The following is a 21,486-nucleotide window of genomic DNA, read 5'->3' as shown; positions in this document are numbered from 1 at the left end:
ATGCACCTCAAGTGCTAAAACAGAGCCCTAGGTAGTATCTGCAAGGATAAGGACTGCTCAGTCTCTTGTACCGGATATTACAACGAGGTCTGTACAGGCTCCCTTCAACCACTTCCTGGGGCACTCAAAGAGCCTCCAAGTTTGAAAAACTGGAGTCTCCACTCGTGCACTACACTTACAAGCTTCTTTTCTGTCTCCAAGGAAAGAGAAGCAGGTGACCGAATTTTTATGTTATTTTTAAGATGCAGTAAGTCACTCAGTTTGCTCAGTATAGATTTTTGTATCTCTTGATGGAGGAGATCAAAGGTCTAACTTCCAATGACCATCTCAACTTGTATACCCTGGCACCAGGCAAAAATGCTAGAGAGACTTCTGCCTGCTTTTACTGAACATGAGTTATTGCACTACAGAGACTGGGTTCTTACTTGTTGCTGTGCTGTCCCGTCCTGTGCAGAAATGCATTCAATGTCGCTCTTAGGTCTTCACTGATTTTCTCCTGCAAAGATACATTTCAGAGGAGGGTCACTCACCTGGTGGTCAAGGATGGGCTGCAACCTTTGCAAATATAAATGGTGATTTTTCTGTTGTTATGGTAGTGCTTATAGGCCCTGCAAGAAATCAGGGCCCCTTATGCTAGGCACTGTACACATACAGTGAGTGCCTGCCCTGAAGAGCTTACAGTCTACCTATTCAAGACAGAGTGGGAAGGAGAAAACACAGATGTGAAGTGACTTGCTCAAGGTTACCAAGCAGACCAGTGGCAAAGCCAGGAATAGAACCCAAGTCTCGTGGCTCCCAATACAGTGCTCTATCCACTGGACCATGCTGCCTTTGGCTGAATAATATGTCAAAGGGAAGCTTTCACTTTCTATCTAGGTACTTGAAAGGAAGGAAATAAAAAGCTGCAATGAGAAAAGGATTCCCTTGCATATGTATTAATATGGTTTCTCCAGGGCTGGATGTGAAAACTCTTTAAACAGATCACTTGGATTCTGAGTGCTGGGCCTAGGGGCAAGATGAGATTTGCCTTCAACGCACAGCACCAGGAATTGTTCTTAAACAGGCAAAAAGGAATGTGTGGCTTTTTTTGGCGCAGCTTTGTTAGTGCTGTGGAAAACAACTCAGCTCTGACAAGAGTCCAAGTCAGCCACTTGCTAGGGTAAAAAACACAGCTGCAGGGGCACAGCAGTGAAAAGTGGGACCATGTTTCCGCTGCCTCCTGTCATTTTAATTCCTCATTTTCTCTCCTACCACCCAGCCACCTGCAAGCTGTCCAACGCTACAGCTCACGCTACCCACCTCCCACTGCTCGATGGAGGAAGGAACAAATTCCCAAGTCAATCTTGAGCAATGTTTGCCCCACACAGCTGCAAGAGGGTAATTTCTCCTCTCCAAGTCTCTTAATGATGTAAGCAGTAGGGCACCTGCCAGTTTTAATCATTTTTGCCTGTCGAGGCTAACTAGTCGGGTTAATCGAGAAAGCTGCTGGCTGAGTGACCGACCCCTGCCACACACAGATGGGGGTTGCAGGGAAAAGCACTTACTGTTGCCCTCTTCCGTAGGAATGCATCTGCTTCATCTACAAACAGCAAGAGGCTGTGAAGGGAAAAAAACAAAACAAGTAGAGACACAGGGAGACAGATACAGCAAGGGAAGAAGGCAAATGATCTAGAGCACCCTAACTGGCTTAGGGCTCCTCTTTCCCCAGACCTAATCATCAGAGGTGTCTAAGCTGAAGCTCCACCAGTGTATATGGGGAGGGGCTGTTGGCGGGGTCCCCTAGCTTTAGAATTTGTCCCCCATTGCTCAGAAATAGCCTGAGTTGGAGAACTTTCAGGGCACATTGCAAAGCTTATCTTTTTTTCTCCAGATGTTTGAAAACAGGAGGGTGTGGGGAACAGCTGGTGGGGGTCCGAGTCGCATGGTTTAGTGGGAGTGGATAATCCTAAATTGTACAGCTGCACTTGAGTGATGTTCAAGGAATTAAGTAGGGTAGGTGCTCTTTTAGCATCTGTACACTAAGTAAATGCACAGCTCAGGGCACTAGGCAGAAACCCAAAAACACAACAGGCCCCGGTGACAGTATAGTCCATATAAAAATTCCATGGCTACGGCTGCTGTTATTTTACCAATGTGACTTTTGGGTCACAGCCATGGAATAAAAATTTCCCCCACTAGCTAGTGGTATTTTCCCCATCCCCCTTCTTTATTAATTTTTTTGAACATACAGCTGGAAATAATGGTTTTATTATTTATTCATTCCTCCAGGTAAAGCCAATGAATAATTCAGAAAAATAAATGCCTTGGTAACCCAAGATTTCTGGTCCCCGCAGGGTAAAGAGAGGAGGCCAATGTATTATGTTCTCATCTATCTAACACAACAGATATTGCTTCCTTTCAAGTGATCCAAGTGCCTTTTTGGAAAAAAAACAAAAACCTTTTACCCAACTCCAGCTTCCCTGGAAATCGTCTCAGCTGCTCTTTCCCACCAGAACAGTTTCTTAAGAGTTGCCTCTGCCCCTGCCTCCAAATACTGGCAGCTTAGCGGAGGCAACAGCTAAACTACAACTCTGAAAGGCAACGCATGTCACCGGATGGAAACTGTTTAAAAGCTTGTGAGCGCTGCTCCAAGAACATGCACGGATACATCTCTGGAACCTTTCCATTTACTATTTCTGGGGTGCAGCCTTGAGATAGATCAAGTGTGCAAGTTCAAATTCCAGACCAACTAGTGCTGTGAAATGTGGTGTTCTGACAGGGAGTCTGTGTTAGAGGTGGAAACCTCATCTCTCCTCTCCCCCTGACACCCCCCGTCCCCTTTCCAGAACAGTAGCTGCCTACTGACAGTAGGAAAAATGATCCAAACCTATGGAAAGCAGCCTGAGGTTCCTCCAGCCCTCTCTCAGATGGCCAGTTTTCCAGCACACTGTATGCAGTGGAGTAACTTCACATCTATGCCAGTCTATTTTCTTAAAAACTGTATGCCTTCTGCCTTCCAGCTCCTCAAAATGGAGGCTGCAAACTCTTCCAAAGGAAGTTTATTTTGCAAGCTTTAAATAGCAACTTTTAGGAGCAAATTAAAACATTTTGGTGATGAACGCACCAGAGTATCAATATGGACACTGCAAGAGAATGTCTGTCTGAACCAATAACAGGGCACATAAATCACCCATTAGCCCTCTCCATACATCCTGCAAAGTAGCATAGGAGCAAAATGAGATGGCTCCCAGCCCTCTATTAGATTTTAATATGCCTGGGAGGGGACAAGGGTGCACATAGAAGGGTGGTATCAGCTTCATGCTGTCCTGCAGCTCGCATGAAGCAATTCACATCACCACAAATAGCTTAGCTAGGTCCTCTCTCAAGACTCAAGAGGGGGGATTTAGTCTGAATGAAAGAACCACTCCAGAGTGTTTGTTTTAAAGGGGTCTTGAAAAGGCAGAGAGTGTTTGTGCTTTGCTTCTTGATGAATGTCAATGTGTTTGAATGGATTGTTACAAACATCAAGAATAGAATACCCTGGTTTTGCTGGAAGCTCATTGGAGAACTAACCAGACAAGCAGGAGGATCATGACACCCCAACAGCCTGAAACCTGAGCAACAGGAAGGGGGGGGGGCATTATTAGACAGGCTCTTTAAAACCTGGTCATGTCTCAATTTTTGTTAACATTTATTTAATTCCAACCACTGACGCACTTAGGAGAAAAGTTCTCCGGGATTTACCACTCCCACCTCTTCAACTGGGAAATGAGAGAGCTGCCATTCCAGTTCTCCATTCCTCTATGAAAACACCCAGATAGGACCAGGGGAGGCAAGCGCTGACAACCCTGAGAAGTCTCAGGTAAAGAGCAAGCAGAACATTCTTTTTCCATGAGTGGGGGCCAGGAGGGGAAGAACTTTTTCAGCCCTTTATACATCATTAAGCAGCCGAAGAGGGCACCCCATTGCAGGTCAGTATTAAAAGGTATGATAGGGGATGGCTAACGCAACCCCTGTTCCATTACAGTTTCTACCCAGAAGCATCTGTGGGTACATCTCTAGGGCAATCACAGGGTGTGACGGCAGCTCAAGTAGACGTATCTGAGCTAGCTTTAATCTAAACAGCTCAGGTCCTGGAGCAGCAAAGCCTCAGCACAGGCTAGCCCCATGAGGAATTACCCGCGGTCCTGGGCAGGCTTGTACAGTGCTCACTGAAGCTCCTGCTGCCTCAGCTTTACTGGCCTAGGATCCAGGCTAGCTAGATTAAAGCTTGCTCGGGTATGTCCATTCAAGTTGCAATCACACCTTGTGACTGAAGTACAGACATACCCTATGATTCACAAATGCCTGGTCATTACGTGCTCCCATTCCACTAGGTCCCCCATGCAAGGTAAAGGATCTATGCAAAGCTCAGATGCCAGAGGAACTCCTACTTACCCTCTCTTACTTGTGTTAGCCCAGTCAAAGACTTTGTGCATGGCAGTAACTCCTTCCCGCCCCATGGGGGCAACATCGCCACCTGTCATGATGGCATAATCCATGCCTGAATGCATGGCTAATTTCTGGAAAATAAAGAGGGAAGAGAAAAGAGGGTGTGAGTGGTGATTAAGATGTTCTCATTCACTATTCAAGAGCACAGAGCAATGAGGTGGCAAGAGGGTGTTAAATTACTGACATTCTATGGCTTGGGATATGTCAGAGCCTCTCCACCTCATTTGCCCATCTGTAAAATCCTCAGAATACCGCCCCCTCACCTGGTTGAGAGTATTAATGCTTGCGAATTACTGTGCTGATGAAAAATGAAAGTACAAGTTGTATTAAACCACGCTCTCAAATCACAGAGGGGCACGTTAGCATATTTTAAGGGGAAGGAAGACTGGATAACCTTGCAGGCAGACTCAGGACATCCAGATTCACAAATTTTAAGGCACAGAAGGGACCACTATAATCCTATAGTCTGACCTCCTTCACAGCACAGGCCAGAGAATTCCACCCAATGATTTCTGCATCAAGTCCCTAATTTTTGCTTGAGCTGGAGCACATATCTTAGAAAGACATCTCGTCTTGAGTTAAAGACCGAGTGATGTGGGCTGTTCCAATGGTTATTACCCCTGCCTGTTAAAAATTTACACTTTAATTGTAGCCTGAATGTATCTAGCATCAGCTTCCAAACCGGGGATCATGTTATGCCTTTGTCTGCTAGATTAGAGACACAAAAAATTCTTCTCATTTAAGTATTTATACATCTTGATCAAGTCATTTCTCTCTCTTGGAGAAACTACATAGATTGAGCTTCTTCTGTTTCTCAGCTGTAAAGCAGATTTTCCAGAATTCAAATAATTCTCGTAGCTCTTCTGAACCCCTTCCAATTTGACATCCATGTTTTTTAAAAACAGGACACCAGACTCCCTCCCCTTGGGCAACTCATTTAACCTTTCTGAGCCTCAGTTTCCCACCTTCTGATTACACTCTGTATCCCTTTCTCTGCATTGTTTGTTTCGACTGTAAACTCTGCAGGGCACGGACTGTTTCTTGCCTGTCTGTGCAACAAGATGGGGCCCTAATCTCAACTAGGTCTTTTAGGGGTTAGAGTGATACAAACAAGAAGGGACGAAGCTCTGCATTTCTCTATTTGCTGATGGAGTTAAAAACCTGGATTGTTGTTGATTATTTAACTTCTCTAGCATTCAGCCTAAATTATGGAACTTTGCCTTCCCTTTTGGAGGCTGTTTTTAAAGCCTGACTCAAGTCATTGATCTGGTGACTGCCAAGTAAAGGGTTTCATAAAGAAGCCTTTGGAGTGGGCCGGGAATTTCTCCCATAAACCTGAAAGTAAGAAAATCTGCTGTGCTTGTGCAGAATGCCAGCTGATCCATCAGGTGGGTTTGACAGGACGCAGAGACAATGTTTATGGAGCATGGCTTCATGCCAAATGGAGTTGCTTAGGACGCTGTGTCGTCGCAGGGTGGAATTATAGCACCAGAAGAACCTCCCTTTGTCCCCCCAGCTTTGGAGCAATAGACTTTAAAACCAGAAGGGACCATCATGATCATCTAAGTCTGACCTCCTGCACATTACAGGCCACAGAACCTCACCCACCCACTCCTGACAGACCCCTAACCTCTGGCTGTGTTCCCGAAGTCCTCAACTCATGATTTAAAGACAATGACATTAACTCCCAATTTAAACATCCCCTCTACCTGACTACAGGATGCCAGTGGGGATTTAGCCTGCAACTGCCCGTGTCAGAGCCGTAGAGGGCTTGGTCGAGGGTTCCATCTGCCCCAACACACAGGAACTTTGTCACAATAAACATTTTGCAGGAGGCATAAGCATGAGCAACCGTCTGTTCCACACACACCTCTGGGCTCAGGTGAGTGTAGGAAAGAAGTAGAGAGCCTCTTCCTCCCCTGTGCCCCGCATCAGGAGGTGGTAGCCAGGAGCAGCTTGATGGAGCCCTGCCGTGGCCAGCAGGCTGGACTGAGAAAAGAACCAAATCGCCAGCGCAGTCCTTGCCACCCAGTTCTGCCGAATCAGCTAAAGGGAAGTTGTCTGAAGGTCAAAGTGAACAAGCCAGTTTGTGCAGCCACAGCTACATACGCCATTAACATCTTCCCATCTCCAGTGAAACATGCTTAGCTGAACAGGACCAATTAATTGCTGGGCGGCAGGAGGCAGGGGAAAAAAGCTTTGCTTTGTCCATTAAAATCACCCAGCTCCTGCTGCTAAATGTTAAAAGTGTTCTGAATCAGGCTGACAGTGCTGGGAGCTCAGAGCCACATCTCCGGTGTTCACATCCTGCCATCCGGCACAGCTACTTAACAGACTGTTGACCCATGGAACCCTACACTGCAGGAGGCAGAAAACCCTGTCACGTTGCTCCACGCTGCCATCTTTTAGTGTTCACTGAAGACCGAGTCCATGTAGCTGCTTTGTTTTCTGTTAAAGCCTATCTGAATGCTAATGCTGATGCTGTGGGACAAGTCAGTGGTTTTCAGCCTCTTTCCTGGTGGATCAGTAGCCACATCACAAAAGCCATCCATGCCACCACAACTGGCCAGTGATCAAATGGGCTATGGAAACAGAAATCCAGTGGCCGCTAGAGGCCAGGATTGAAGGAGATCAATGAGGCAGTGCGGGCAAACAGCCACTGCTGCTGGTTGGGCTGTATCTGTCCTGTGCAGAGTGGACTTCCGTGTCCAGGGCTAATTAGCTCGCACTTTTCAAGGACAGCCATCTTAACTGACCAGTGCCTTCCACTCTTGTTGGGGAGAATAAGGTGACGAAAATTACAGGACACTGAAACTAGAAGACTCATTTAATACCTTAAGAATTGTATCCGAACAGGGAAAAAACACACACATTTCAATATTTTAAAAATCACAAAATCTAGGCATGATTCCACACGGACATCAGACCTGGTTTGGAGAGCACATTTCTACAACAGAAGGAGCAGCCCTGAGAGTTCAGTAGCCTGCAGAGTCCTCTGACTTTCCTTATTTGGCCACCAGTTTTTTAAGTACTGGAAAGCCCAAGGGGGCACTGAATTCCCAGGGATGGTGTCCCCGAGTACAAGCGGGGCCCGACAGCACACACTGCCATACACACGTGCTCAAAGAAAATATGCAGGAGGGCGTAATGGGGAAGTGACCATCAAGGTGGGGTGCAGACTTCTCTCCCCACCTCCCATTCATGGGAGCACAGATGCTTGGGATGGCAAGAGACCAACAAGAGCAGGACATATTTCCTTAGAGTAAATCACAAGAAACTGATGCTTTCCTCCCATCAAATTGTTAAATAATGATGCCGGTAGCCTATGTCCCTTTACACTAGAGTCATGTTTGGTCTACACTTGTTCTTCTCAGAGGTCAAGTCAGCTGATCCATAATTAGACTTTACACCATTGATGTTCAGATGAGCAGATGAATTCTAACAGTAGCTAATTTCCTATGGTACTGGCAGCATCTCACTTTGCTATTTAGGAAGGTTTACAAAGCCTGTGCTGCAGCTCCCCCACTCAGTAGCTATCCACCCGTATTTTAGTTGTAGCACGCCTGTGTAAGACCTGAGCGTCAGCTGTGCTCCACACCACCGCCTAAAGACCAAAGAATGAGTAAGTGCATGGGGTCTCTGCACCGAGGGGCTGGTGAATTCTGGCTGGCAGCAGGGTGTAGATTCAGTGCCATACAACATATTGTGTGCCACCACCACTGTTATTCAAGAGAGACAGACGATCCAAACAGGAGTAATGGACTATCTGGTGGTGTAACAGGCTAATGAAAGCACAGCTCTAGCTGCGATAATGCTGCCTCTCCCTGCAACTAAATGTAATGCTTGTGAAAGGTTCTCAGGAATCCTTGAAAGCTTTTGTTTCTACAAACAGCCGGTCAGCAAGGGTGGAGACAGTTCAAGACATAACATCTCCTCTTTTCCATCAATATGTCAACTCCAAACCTGAGGGCTAGCCTCGAGAGGCAAGATGCTAATTCAGTCTCCATGACCCATACAATGCTTTTCACAACATGGATGCTCTTAACACAGGAATAAGTCAATGAAAAAAGGTGGCAAATTCAAGACTGAAAAGGAATGACTTTTCCACACCACGATTGGCCTGTGGAACTCATTGCCACAAGAGATCACTGAGCCCAAGAGTATAGCAGGATTCAGGAAGGACTGGATGTTTATATGGATAAGAATATCCTGAATTAGAACAACACATTAAAAAAAAAAGTTTGGAAGGTATCTAAACTTTCCTGCATTGGGTCATAAGCCAACAGCTATCAGGGTTGGGCGAAAGCTTTTTCTGGGGCTTCGAGAGCAAAAGTGAAATCCATTATCTAAGTTAAATGAGGCCTTTCCACCTCTCAGAACTTCTGCGTGAAAGTTGTGTGCTGTTTGTCAGAGTCAAATCCACACTACATAAGAGAGAAGCACACACAGAACAATTCCTACTTATCCAGCCCTCCTGCTCCCTCCCCCTATGAGTTAATAAGCAACAGGATAGCCCCTGCTTATGAGTCAAATGTGATTAACAGAGGCGGAAATGAGATACCAGGGCTCGCGTTGGCATTTCACAAGTCATGTCTGCCAAGTGGCGCACACAGGCTGTTTCATGCCATCAGCCAATCCAGAGGGAACAATTTCTCTCTCTAGGCTGAACACTAGAATTCAAGCCACTGGACTGGCTAGCCTGGAGCACAGAGCACAGCGCTATAAGGTAGATGCCCCTTCTTCCTCCCTCAGCGCCCCAGAACCCCACTACACACACAAACAAACATCAGGGCTCGGCAAAGCTACAGCAGTTGCTTGCAGCCCAGAGAGGTCTAGTTATAACATTGTAGGGTATTCCTTGAAAATCCACAACAGCTGGGCCGTCAGGATCTTGGCAGGGCCTTACCTTGGCAAAGAGAGTCTTCCCAGTACCAGGCGGGCCATACATAAGGATATTCCTGTACAAACTTTTGTTGTTTCTTGTATTTCGTGTTGCTATGGCAATGTCTCTCACCCGCTCCTCCAGCTTGGGCTGCAAGAGGAGAAAAGTAAAGTTTGGGAAACAGACAACATATCAGATACCCAGAGCTGGTCTCTGCGTCACACACTGGTATAGGCAGATGGCTGTCAATACTGTCTGCAGAGAGCAGGGTTGGAGTCTCAGGTCTGATGAGTTCTTAGCCTGAATTGCTGCAGCTTATTGGCTTGGACTTGAGTAGTTCCTCCTCCTGCTTCAGGATTTATTGTATTTCAAGTTATAATTCCTTCAAATTCAAGCCACAATGAGCAAAGCTTTAGCTAAGAATAATAATTTTGGGGACCGATAATGGATATGAACATTTCAGAATCTACCCTACTATGGATGCTCTAGGAGCTTATTTTCCATGAATTACCTACAAGAAGGGACGAGAGGGGGAAGGGATGTAACAAGCCAAGTTAGAAGCAAAACTATTGGTAGTAATAAATCTTCCATGTAAGTGGGAGTGAATGAATTTCTTATACATATTCTTACATTCTGAGAAATACAGAGGCAGATATTCCTACAGACACTTTTGTTTTGTGGTAACAGTCTCGAAAAAAAGCCCTTTAATTCACCTGATATTAAGAAATTAAATTCAGAAACAAATGTGCAAAGTCAGTCCTGATGAGTGGATTGATAGCCATTCAGATGGTGTTCAAAGTCAAAGGCATATGTTCCTTGGTTCTCTGGCCTAACTGTGGATGTCAGAGCAGTAACAGTTCACAGATTAGAGACGACATGTAGAATTTGGACAGACTATATTGCCACATTAACATGCTGACTAAGGAGAAAAATCACGCTGACCTAAGACTTCCAACTGCTCTGTACAGAGGGATCAAAGTTTAGCAGGGTGTTTAATGTGTTCCATGCTGAACATGGAAGCTTATTACACTCTGGGTGCTCCAAGAGTGCTACATTTCCAGTATTACTGAACTGTAACAGAATTTAAAATGAAAGCAAGGAGAGAACCTTTGATATTTAGACACCAAGATCCTGGCTGGTTTGAGATAGCAAAAGCCGGTACTCACGCTGAGAACAACTCCTTCAAGAGCATCTTGAGCCTTGCTGGTAAGACGCTTGCCAACCTGAGAAGGAGAAATTCATTAAAAACCAAACACATTATGCAAATATGAGCACTAAGTGTGGGGTTCTCGACATCGCACTGCCAGTCCCCTAGAGCAGGACTAGCACAAGCTGTGTCCAGCTAACAGCGAGCCAAAGGAAAGAAGGCATTTACCTTGATGGGATGCTTGAGTGCCTCCAGGACAGTAATGCGCGAGGTCTCTCGCACCAGGGAGGGCTTGCCCAGACGAGCTTCTATGTACCGCCCTGCAACCCCAGTAGCGTTCTTGGCCGTGTAAATCCCCACTGCCAGCAGGGTCAGACCTGCCACCTGGAGAAGAGGGGAAGATTCTGATCAACTTCCTTTGCAAGGCAATGCTAGAATGACAAACTGGAGTCTCTCCTATTGGCAGGTGACACTCAAGGCTGTATGGAGGGCTTGTCCACCTGCATCCTGGTGGAAGGGTGTTAAAGCACAGATCTATGCATCTCACACTGTAAACGGAACGGTGTTATAATGGAGGTAGATGCAAAATAATCTGTTTTGTTTCCGACTTGGTTAATCAAAATTTTGACAAACAAAACGGAAAATTAAATGCATCCTCAAGCTGCATTAGTTGCTAATTCTGTTTATCTTTGTGTATTCTATGAATTGTAGAGTAATGATCGGATTCATATTTATGTGCTAGTGTACAGAAAGTAAAGTGCACCTCTAATAACTACCAGTATGTGATTGCTCTGTATTAAGAAGGGATTTTTCAGTGGTCCTTCCTTTGAATTAATGGACAGGGCATCCTTGACCATCACAAAATCACCAATTAATAATCTATGTCAAATCTGGCCCCACATGTAGGTTTAACTGAAAAACAAGCAGCCACAAAACCTGAAGACCAACAGAACTGTTTCCATAAAAGTGTGCATGGACGTTCTCTTAGACCACCGGTAAGGTTTGCACGTACTGCAACAGTGTTAGAAACTCACTGTAAACAGAAAAGAAACAGACCCGTCTCTCTCCATTGCCCAACCTAAGAGTGCACTGGGCTGCAAGTTCTTCAGGCTAGGGTACGGGTGCCCTTCATTTGTTCCATGAAGCGCCTAACACATTTTGAAAATGTTCCAGCCCCAGTTTCAATCATTTAGAATGTTACTTGCAAGACAAGAGGATTTAAAAAAATAAATAAATCTGAGCAAGTTCCTTTAAATACTTGAGAAGGATTTCCATAGAGGAGAAACTCTGAGCACAGCTGGGAAATCAGAGTAAATCCCAGAATGACCGAGGCTCCCACTGGCAGTAACCTCCCTTGACCAAAGGGGCCGTCGAGGCCAGCTTCACAGCTTGGCTCTTTCACAGAGTGCTTCCTACCGATGGTGGAAAATTTGGTTAAAGGAAACAAAACGAGGTTACAGATGAGTGAACGTTTGCTAGTGGCACGAGGGCAGCTTGGTCGGCTGGAAAAAAATCCTTGATGTGTGTTATTCTGAACAGAGCTCTCAGGAAAGGAAGGTGCTTTAATATTTCAGCACTTTATCCTACGGAGGCCACGTCCCATCAGCACACCATACTCTGCTGTCGGTCTTTGATTGGTACTGCTTTGGTGGCAGTTGGAGAGCTGTATGGTAGAGGACAGTTCCCAGAAGCTCAGACTGAGCTTCCCAAAAGGCACATTAGAGATCAGGCTCCCAGTTTTCAAGTTAAGAAAAATCCAATTTAAGGAAACAAAGGGGAAAAGCCCAAGTGCCCCATATCTCCTCTATTTAGCAGCCCCTCAGCTACGCATGGGCCAACACCAGGCTGTTCCCTCATGTGGACAGGATTACCCAGAGCGGTTGACAGGAGAAAAACCCGTCAGTGAAGGGAGCGGATATGGCTTGAAATCGCACCAGAAGCAGGTAAGCATGGAACTGCCAAATTCAATGTCACTTTACCACAGCCACAATTCTGAATCATTGCATGCTGAACTAAGTGAAGGTACAGCTGCAGACTAGGGTTGCCGGGTTAGATCGAGCACCTCTCCCTCATGGCCCCTGTAAAATAATTTTGGGATAGTCACAAAAATCCTTCCCCTTCTTCCATTCCCTTCCTTTCAAAGGGTGGGGGGTTGGGGCATCTCCTTTATCCTTAGATGCAGAGGTTCTCTGCTTCTGCATTCAAGCTGCCAGTCAACAGCTGATTATTGGCCTGCTCCGAGTTTGCTATACAAATCTTTAACCCCAGTCTTTACAACGACCAGCAAACTACTGTGCCAAAGCCACACAGCCCTGAGTGATAGAACACTGAAGGCTCTGCATTTTACCTTTAATCCCAATCCCCTTGGCAACAGTCCAGGGAGGCACGAGGGGGCAAACAGGATGGAGAAGTGGTGCCTGCTTCACCCTCCCCATCTCTGCCAACCAATCCCTCTTCCAACCAATTTGGCTTTATTTGCTCTAAATGAAACCAGCTTTAATTAGGATGAACTGCCCCCACCAGGAAAGCTGCCAGGAAGAAAGCTTCACTCAGTAAGGTGAGTTACCCATAGGCCGTTTTAACACCATCAGCAGCTGCTTTGACAAGCAGCCTGTAAATAAACTTCCTTCAACAGCCATTTTAGTGTCCAGCTGAACTCTTAAAACCAATAATTACTACATGAATTGAGTGCAGAGAAAACCCCACTAGTTACTGTGCAGCAAAATGCTTTGAACAGGAAAAACGACAAATTCCAAACACCACAGGCGCCAATGTGGCACAAAGGGGGAGAGAAAGGGGGTCAGAGTTGTGCTGCAGAAAGCTAGTCCTATTTCTAGATTTTAAAGTCTCCTTAAATTACTCACTTATGGACCAATCTGGGGAAAGTGTCACAGCCCCATGGTGTTCCTGGAGCATTACTGCATGAGGGAACAATGATCTTCCAGCCAACAGAATCCTTAGCTGTTTTAACGAACTATGGTTCTGAGTGTCCTGTATGAGTCTCCTTAAAATGGCCTGACTTTTAGGAAACGCTGAGCATACAGGTTGAAAATCTGGCCCCTTTCAAGTGCGTCAAGTTGGGCACCCAAAATTAAAGCCACTTTTGAAAATCTTGACCCATATACACAAATCACTTCACCCACCACTGAAATGCAGTAACCCTGGGGTGGAACCATATATCAGCACATAGCAACATGAAACAAAAGTCTAGGAGGGGAGTAGTGTATCCAACCAAAACTGCACAGGAATTTCGGGAAGGCAGAAATATCCACCATCATAGAACCACAAGACTAATAATTCATCTGCACTCCTATAATTTCAGGGCTGAACCTTTTCAAACCAAACCTGGTCAAACGAGTATTTCCCTTAGGGGAAGCTTGGCTCCCAGCTCTCTAGAGTATGGCAGCATTACTATACCGTGGGGTGAGTTATTTTTAAGTCTCCTCTGGACAAGAATGCAACTGTGTGCTGTGCTGGTGCCCCCCCCAGAAACTACTTCTTGGGATGAAGAGGCTATGACAAATGTCTGAATTCTGCTTGCTACTGAGGGCTAAGGGCAGCGGTTTTCAGATGAACATACACACGCAATTCATCACCTGTCAAAATGAGGTCAGAGATAGCACATAAAATATGACGGGAGATACCAACAATTCAGGAAACAGGGGTGCAAGGAAAAAAGGCAAGGAGCTAGAAAGTTACATATTAGCTGCCCGCCCTTCTTAGGACTGCTCTTTTCAAGGTTCCTTGTCAGCAGGACCAGACTCCTCATCTCTATAGTGCATAGAAATCTGGTAGGTGCTAAAGTCCCTAGCCACGCCAGCTAGACCTTTTACACTAACTGCACTGTAAATGCCATGTAAGTGAAGAGCAACTTGAGGGTTTACAACCGATGGTGGCTCAGAGCCCTTTTGGTATCACTTACTAATCAGACGATTAATGGCCTCTGGACAGACAGGCCGATACAGAGGTGTTATAAAAACAAAGGGACAGAGTTAATCAGAGAGACGGTAAAAATGATGTCCTGACGTGGACAGGTGTGTGGTGTGCAGCATCTTTTTGGAGAAAACCATAAAATTTTGTTTGGAGACTGCGGAGGTAGATAGAGTGAGTGCCACTGAGGAGGAGAGGAGGAAACTCATCTTGCCCTGTTGTTCTTGTTTTGGCCCAATGACCAGAGAACTTTTTAAGCCCAAAACATAAGCATTGTGATCAGGGCTTGGGATCTGTGCTCCGGCTCCGCTCCAGCTCCAGGCAAAAACCTGCAGCTCCACTGCTCCAGAGCTGCTCCGCGCTCCAGCTCTGGGCTCCACTCCAAAGCCCTGATTATGATTACCTGATTATATTGATTCATTCAGTGACAGCTCTTTAGATTTTCACCAGCTATGCATCACTCTAGTCCTATCACACTTAACATAGTCGAGCTCCCAATACTAAACGGCAAGACACACTCATCTACTGGTATTACTGTTCAGTAGCACGGACCTACATCCACATTACCATGCAGTGCTGCAGATCAGTGAGCTGCGATTAAGTTTGCCACTAGAGCTGTTCAGTCTAATGACCCTTATAAACATAATCCATTATAAACACACTACAGTAAAACCATGCACACTGAAGTAGTATTAGCATAGCATTCTGTACAGAATACCGCAACATTTTTAGGAAGGGCTAATACATACATGAAGAGGGCTGAAAACCCAATCCAGTACCACCTTGATTATCCAAACGCAATAGTGTGTGTGGGGAGGAGGAATCAAATTACCTGGGACAGCAGTTTCAGTTAATCAAGACCATTTCCATTGTGATTAACCACATTGGAAACTCTTGGTATTACAGGGTTTACCTACAACTCTAACGCTGCTCTTATTTCAAAAAGGACAGGAAGCTCTAAACATTATTCCTAGCTGACTTTAAGTGCCTGTTCACTTTTTCATATCAAAGACTGTAAATGAATAATATATGGAGCCCTGCTATACTCCATTTATCTTTGGCATCTAAGATTTCTGGGGAAATGCATCCAAAATGAACATGTTCGACCTGCTAGGGGGATTCACAGCAGCCCTGTCTCTCTCGTGGCTCAGGGGCTTCTGCCCATTATAGTCTGGTCAGGGCATTTTTCAGGAGTACAGGGAAATGGGGATGGCTGGCCTGAGTGTGCTTCAGCAGAAGCATTACATCCAGAGAAACTTTGGTTCAGGCTCCAGTGCAGTGCCTCTGAGCTCTGTTTAACCAGCATCTGAAGGCTACCCTCCTTCCCTCTGCAACAGTCAGTTTAGATCAAAGAACATTTCCCTTAGTTCTAGGCAGAAGACACATACCACTGTCTGTAAATATGGGGTGTGCGCTATCTACACTGAAAAGCTCAGGGATCTTGCAGCTCAACTCATAGGATCTGCCAGGATACCATTTCAAAGACAGTGGAAGAAAGTTTACAGCTGTGGTTCGTCAGAAAGTCTCCTCTTACAGCCCTAATGTAACTGAAATTGCAATTTTCAGTAGTGTTCTCTGCATCAGATTCATATCAGCCTCACCAGCCCAGTTTGCTTAGGGCCTGATTCAAATTAGCTGCCTATTCTTTCTGGGAGACCCACTCGTTGACTTCAGTGGTAGTTTGGTTGAAATAAGAAAGGCTGAGGTGAGGTTGAGACTGAATAGAATGTAGTTCTACATTCAACCTACACAGCCCCTTACTAGAACAGGGCTGTTACAGCACCTACAGTGCAGAAGGTGGCGGTGACGGGGGAAGAACTGTCCATGGTCATGAATGTGGAGAAAAGTTAAAATTCTGCTTCTGCAGGCTACTCCCATATTTAATATTAAGCATCTGATTTAAAAGAACAGGCTTGGTAGAAGTAAGCATGAAAATAGGAGGGGGAATTTTTTGCATGGTAACAGTTCAAATACATTGACTCCCACCTTCCCTGAAAAGAACATGAAATAGGCAAATGTGATCAGCTGAAGCAGTGCATGGAATTAGAGAATGTGTCATCATAATGCATCACGGATACAACCATTTCAGAGTGCACAGCATCAGAACACGGACATGTTACAACTAGGCATGAGTAGATGGGGCTGAAGATACAGGTGGCCCTGGGACTCGTAAGTGTCAGTATGGGGAACTGCAACAGAGGTGGGCTGTGAGCTGCATTTTAAAAAGGACCTAGTGAGTGGAAGACTAGCAGGGAACTGATACGATGGCAGCAAAGGCTCAGCCTCCAGCTGCAATCAAGGATTGGCAGAGACTACACCTGGCTGGAGGTGGGGGAAGCACAGCAGACAGAAAACAGCCACTCAGAACCCAAGACTAGCTTCAAAACTGAAACCACCTTGGAAGTTATAATCATCATGTTAAAAACCACAGTTCTCAGAAAGCACAGGGCACAAAATATCCCCACCAATAAGCAAGTGAAGCAGAAAGACCCGAGACTTCCCCTCGGGTTACAGCTGGTGTCCAGTTCAACAATGCTGAGGTTAACTTGTACTAAACTAAGCAACCCTGCTGGCAGCTACTCTGCACTAGTTGCCTGTCAGACAGAGTAAGGCCAGCTGCCTTTCAGACAACACGAAGGGCATTCTGGTAAGTTGCTAAGAATAATGCTTCCAAGTGGGACAGATTAGAACAGCAAGACTTCAAACAAGACTTCAATGTGTATGGGCATGTCTCCTTGCCCCCAGAGATGTAAAGCACTTGAAGGCTTCCAAAACCCTTTATTTAGGCAACGTTGTTTGGCATTCCTTGTCATGTAAGCCCCAACAGTTGCTCTGCCCCCAAGTTCCATCTGCCATGACACGTGCAGGATCTTCTCCACTGAAAATCATATGCACTGTTAATTACAGCAAGTGGAAATTCTGCCACAATGCACACTGACTCTTCGGGCTGCCAAGGCTGTGCCTTGAATAGGAATCGTTCCAAGGTGTATAAAGGTTGCCAATTTAAGAGTTAACGTTAAAGATTAACTAAGAACTCTCCACCAGATTATTACGACTTGACACTCCGATCACCTTTCAGGCCTCAAAGCCCTCTGCAAAGATGGCTACTGTCCCGCTTTCATGGCGCTAGACCTTAACATGGAGTCAGTGGCCCAGTCAGAAATAGAAACCAAATCTCAGAGTTTCCTGATCTATGCACTTGACAACATGGTGGCGTTGCATGTTGGATCTGCCTTTTTCCTTCCAAACTACTACAGAGCACTGCTGGTTAAAAGAGACCTTGAAGGTTCATGTCTCCGGAGGGTTGACTGCGGTTCATCCGGTTGAGGTAGGTAAAGTGAGTGCCACGGAGGAGAGGGGAGAGCGCGCACACACCTGGATAGACAGTAATGGTTTTTGTAAGAGCTGGGGTTTGGCTCAGTGTCCCTGGCCAGAATTCCCTTCCCCTTCCAGTTAGATAGTAGGCTGTGAACTGGGGTTGACACCTGCCTATGCATATAATCCATGAAGTACTTTGGGGTGGAAGGTCCTATGGAAGCAGAAGATTAATCACCATTACATAGTGTATTTTAGGAACAGCTCACCTTACGGTAAAAGGCACACAAACTAACAGCAATTTTTTTTAAAAAGTGTATCACAAGCAGAAAGCCTGCCAAACGGGCCACGGGATGATTGAAGAAGCACTCAAGGAAAAGAAGGCTGCTGCAGAAAAGCTAAATGAATTCTTTGCATCAGTCTTCACTGCAGAGGATGTGAGGGAGATACCTAAAGAGAATGGATCAGGTGTGGGTGACAAATCTGAGGAACTGTTCCAGATTGAGGTATTAACACGGGAGGATTTGAGATAAAATGAACAGTAATAAGTCACCAGGACCAGATCGTATTCACCCAAGAGTTCTGGAGGAACTGAGATGAAATTGCAGAACTATTAACTGAGGTACATAACCTATCGCTTAAATCAGCCTCTGTACCAGATGGCTGGCAGATAGTTAATGTAACACCGATTTTTAAAAAAGGCTCCAGAGGCGATCCTGGCAATTACAAGCCTGTAAGTCTAACTTCAGTACCAGGCTAACTGGTTGATACTACAGTTAAGCACAGAATTATCACACACACAGTTGAACACGGTAAGCTGGGGAACAGTCAACATGACTTCTGTAAAGGGAAATCATGCCTCACCTATCTGTCAGAATTCTTGAGGATGTCAAAAAAAGATGTGGACAAGGGTGATCCAGTGGATACAGTGTACTTAGACTTTAAGAAAGACTTTGACAAGGTCCCTCACCAAAGGCTCTTATGCAAAGTAAGCTGTCATGGGATAAGAGGGAATGTCCTCTCATGGATCAGTAACTGGTTAAAAGATAGGAAACAAAGGGTAAGAATAAACAGTCAGTTTTCACAATGGAGAGAGAAAAATAGCAGGGTCCGTAAAGGATCTGTACTGGGACCAGTGCTACTCAACATACAGACGCCCCCCGGGTTACGCAAACCCGACTTACGCAAATCCGCACTTATGGAAAAAGTTCCGTAAACTAGAAATAGGAGTTTTTTTGTTTTTGTTTTTTTGGCATAATGGCCGGGTATACATTTCCAACTTACGCAAAATTTGAGTTACGCAAGGCGTTCCGGAACAGAACGCTTGCGTAAGTTGGGGAGCGTCTGTATTCATAAACTATCTCGAAAAAGGGGTAAACAGTGATGTGGAAAAATTTGCAGACGACGCAAAATTACTCAAGACAGTGAAGTCCAAAGCTGACGACGAAGAGTTACAAAAGGACCTTACAAAACTGGGTGACAGGGCAACAAAATAGCAGATGAAATTCAGTGCTGATAAGTGCAAAGTAATGCATATTGGAAAACAATCAAAACAAAAATGGTTTAGGGCTATGGAGCAGCTTCCGTATGAGAAGCAATTACAAAGACTTGGATTGTTTAGCTTAGAAAAGAGATGACTAAGGGGGCGGGGGATATGATAGTGACCTATAAAATCATGAATGATGTGGAGAAAGTGAATAAGGAAGTGTTATTTACCCCTTCACATAACACACGAACCAGGGGTCAACACAATAAAATTAATAGGCAGCAGGTTTAAAACAAACATAAGGAAGTACTTCTTCACACAATGCACAATCAACCATGGAACTTGTTGCCAGGGGATGTTGTGAAGGCCAAAAGTATAATTGGGTTCAAAAAAGAATTAAATACATTCATGAAGGATAGGTCCATCAATGGCTATTAGGCACAATGGTTAGGGATGCAACACTATACTCTGGGTGTCCCTAAACCTCTGACTGCAGAAGCTGGGATTGGATGACAGGGTATGGATCACTCAATAAATTTCTCTGTTCATTCCCTCTGAACCATCTGGCACTGGCCACTACTGGAAAACTAGATACTGGGCTAGATGGAACATTGGTCTGACCCAGTATGGCCATTCTGATGTTCTTAAAAGGTTACTGCTTTGAGTTTGGAAAGAAAGATGTTTGGAGAATAGGCAGGAGGAAAAGGCCAGTTCTGCAAACCACACCAGAAAAATGTAACAAGCTCTGTGCTCCAGAACCCAACAGCACAATTAGTTTACAGAATAATTAGCTTAATGTTTAACTTACAGCCAGATGCTGGTGATTCAAACCAAAGCAGCTCCAGCTAGAGAGGGGAAAAAAGCAGGAGGCAGCAATTGCTTTTAGAGCCAGCAAACACACGACTTTTCTCAAAGTGAATGACAAGGTCAAACCAAGGGCTCAAGGGCAAATAGAATATGAACACCATTTAATTTTACTCACTTTAAGTGTGTGTAACAGGCCTGGAGGGCTCAAAATAACCTCAGATTCATAAAATAGCGGGAGGACCTCAGCATTCAATTTATCTCAATTTACAGATGTGTTGGAAGGAATCCACAAGGGAAGGCGAGAAACCCGTTGCCTTTTCCAGCAACCCCTCTGTAAAGAGGCTCTACCCACAACCAATATCTAGACCATAACACGTGACCTCAGGCACAGATCTTCTACTTTGACACATGGCAATTATTATTAGTGCATCACAGAACTCGGTTAAGTCACTATTATAGGCTGCAAAAATGAAAATAAGACCTGCCAGAGAGATATCAGACTTGAATTTCACTATTACACACCTGCAATATAAGATATGCACCACCAGAGCTTTGGGATGGACAGATAAAATAAAAAACCCAAACCCAGAGAAATCTCAAACCATTAGTCCAGGCTCCCACATTCCCACTCACTAAATCCAACCCCTCCAATTCTATTCACGTTCTTATAATGTCGCTATCATCAAGGTATCCAAATGCCTCACAAAGGCCTGAGTAAGTGACAACCCAAAAACAACAAACCGTCTTGCTCTCTTGGACCTGCAGGGAAAGTGAATTCCAGAACAGAGATCCCTGACAATATCCTGCATCAATCAGCTGAGTAGAACCATTGGGATTGCACATAAGGAGGGGCAGGTAGCCAGTAGGCCTCAGAACACAGGGCTAGGTCAGGGAAACCCTGAGATACAAGATAGGCTGATTCTCTCTCCCAACCCACCCCGACTCCTCAAATCCTGCTACCATAGATTTCCAAGTGGCAGAAAATACAGGTGTGAGTGCTTGAGAGGAAATAAACAGTTTAGCTTAAAACTCCAAGTTCACAACGCAAGAGCTTGTTATTTTGCACAAAGGCTGCAATAAAGCAGAGGTTTCTGGATCAGGAATTTGTAAGCTGAAAGCACCAGACAGCAAGTTTTAAAATGATCTGAAGGCTCCAGATGCAGCCTACATTCTACAAAGGGATTCACTCAAAGCATGTCTCGCTTTCACTGGGGTGGCCGTACAATGTGTCCTTTGTACCAGCCCACGCAGGAGCCTCTGTGTATAAAACGGGAGGGAGGAACAGACGGTGGAAATGGCTTTCAAGCAAGGTGTCCATTTTAACAAGCTGGGCTACTAAAAGTATCTTCTCAAAATTACAAATCAGGACATGTTGCTCAGTTTGTAACATTCTAAAGAGGAAACTTCATGGCAACAGGAACAGGCTGCCCTGCATTCATGCTGTGTAAG

The 21,486-nt window shown here is 45.1% G+C and overlaps 1 protein-coding gene across 1 annotated transcript in view; it reads right to left on the bottom strand.

Moving 5' to 3' along the window:
* Nucleotides 1–21,486, bottom strand: part of ATAD3A (ATPase family AAA domain containing 3A) — a 62,143-nt gene that overhangs the window by 26,716 nt on the left and 13,941 nt on the right. Inside the window, exons 8-13 of the mRNA XM_065421249.1 lie at nt 10,728–10,883; nt 10,519–10,575; nt 9,377–9,502; nt 4,417–4,541; nt 1,545–1,596; nt 426–496 (exon numbers count right to left, since the gene is read on the bottom strand). Of these exons, the coding sequence (XP_065277321.1) occupies nt 426–496; nt 1,545–1,596; nt 4,417–4,541; nt 9,377–9,502; nt 10,519–10,575; nt 10,728–10,883 (587 nt within the window). The remainder of the gene's footprint in view (nt 1–425; nt 497–1,544; nt 1,597–4,416; nt 4,542–9,376; nt 9,503–10,518; nt 10,576–10,727; nt 10,884–21,486) is intronic.

The sequence above is a fragment of the Emys orbicularis genome, chromosome 22, assembly GCF_028017835.1.
Source record: "Emys orbicularis isolate rEmyOrb1 chromosome 22, rEmyOrb1.hap1, whole genome shotgun sequence".
Taxonomy (NCBI): Eukaryota; Metazoa; Chordata; order Testudines; family Emydidae; genus Emys; species Emys orbicularis.
This window is presented reverse-complemented; position numbering and strand designations above follow the sequence as displayed.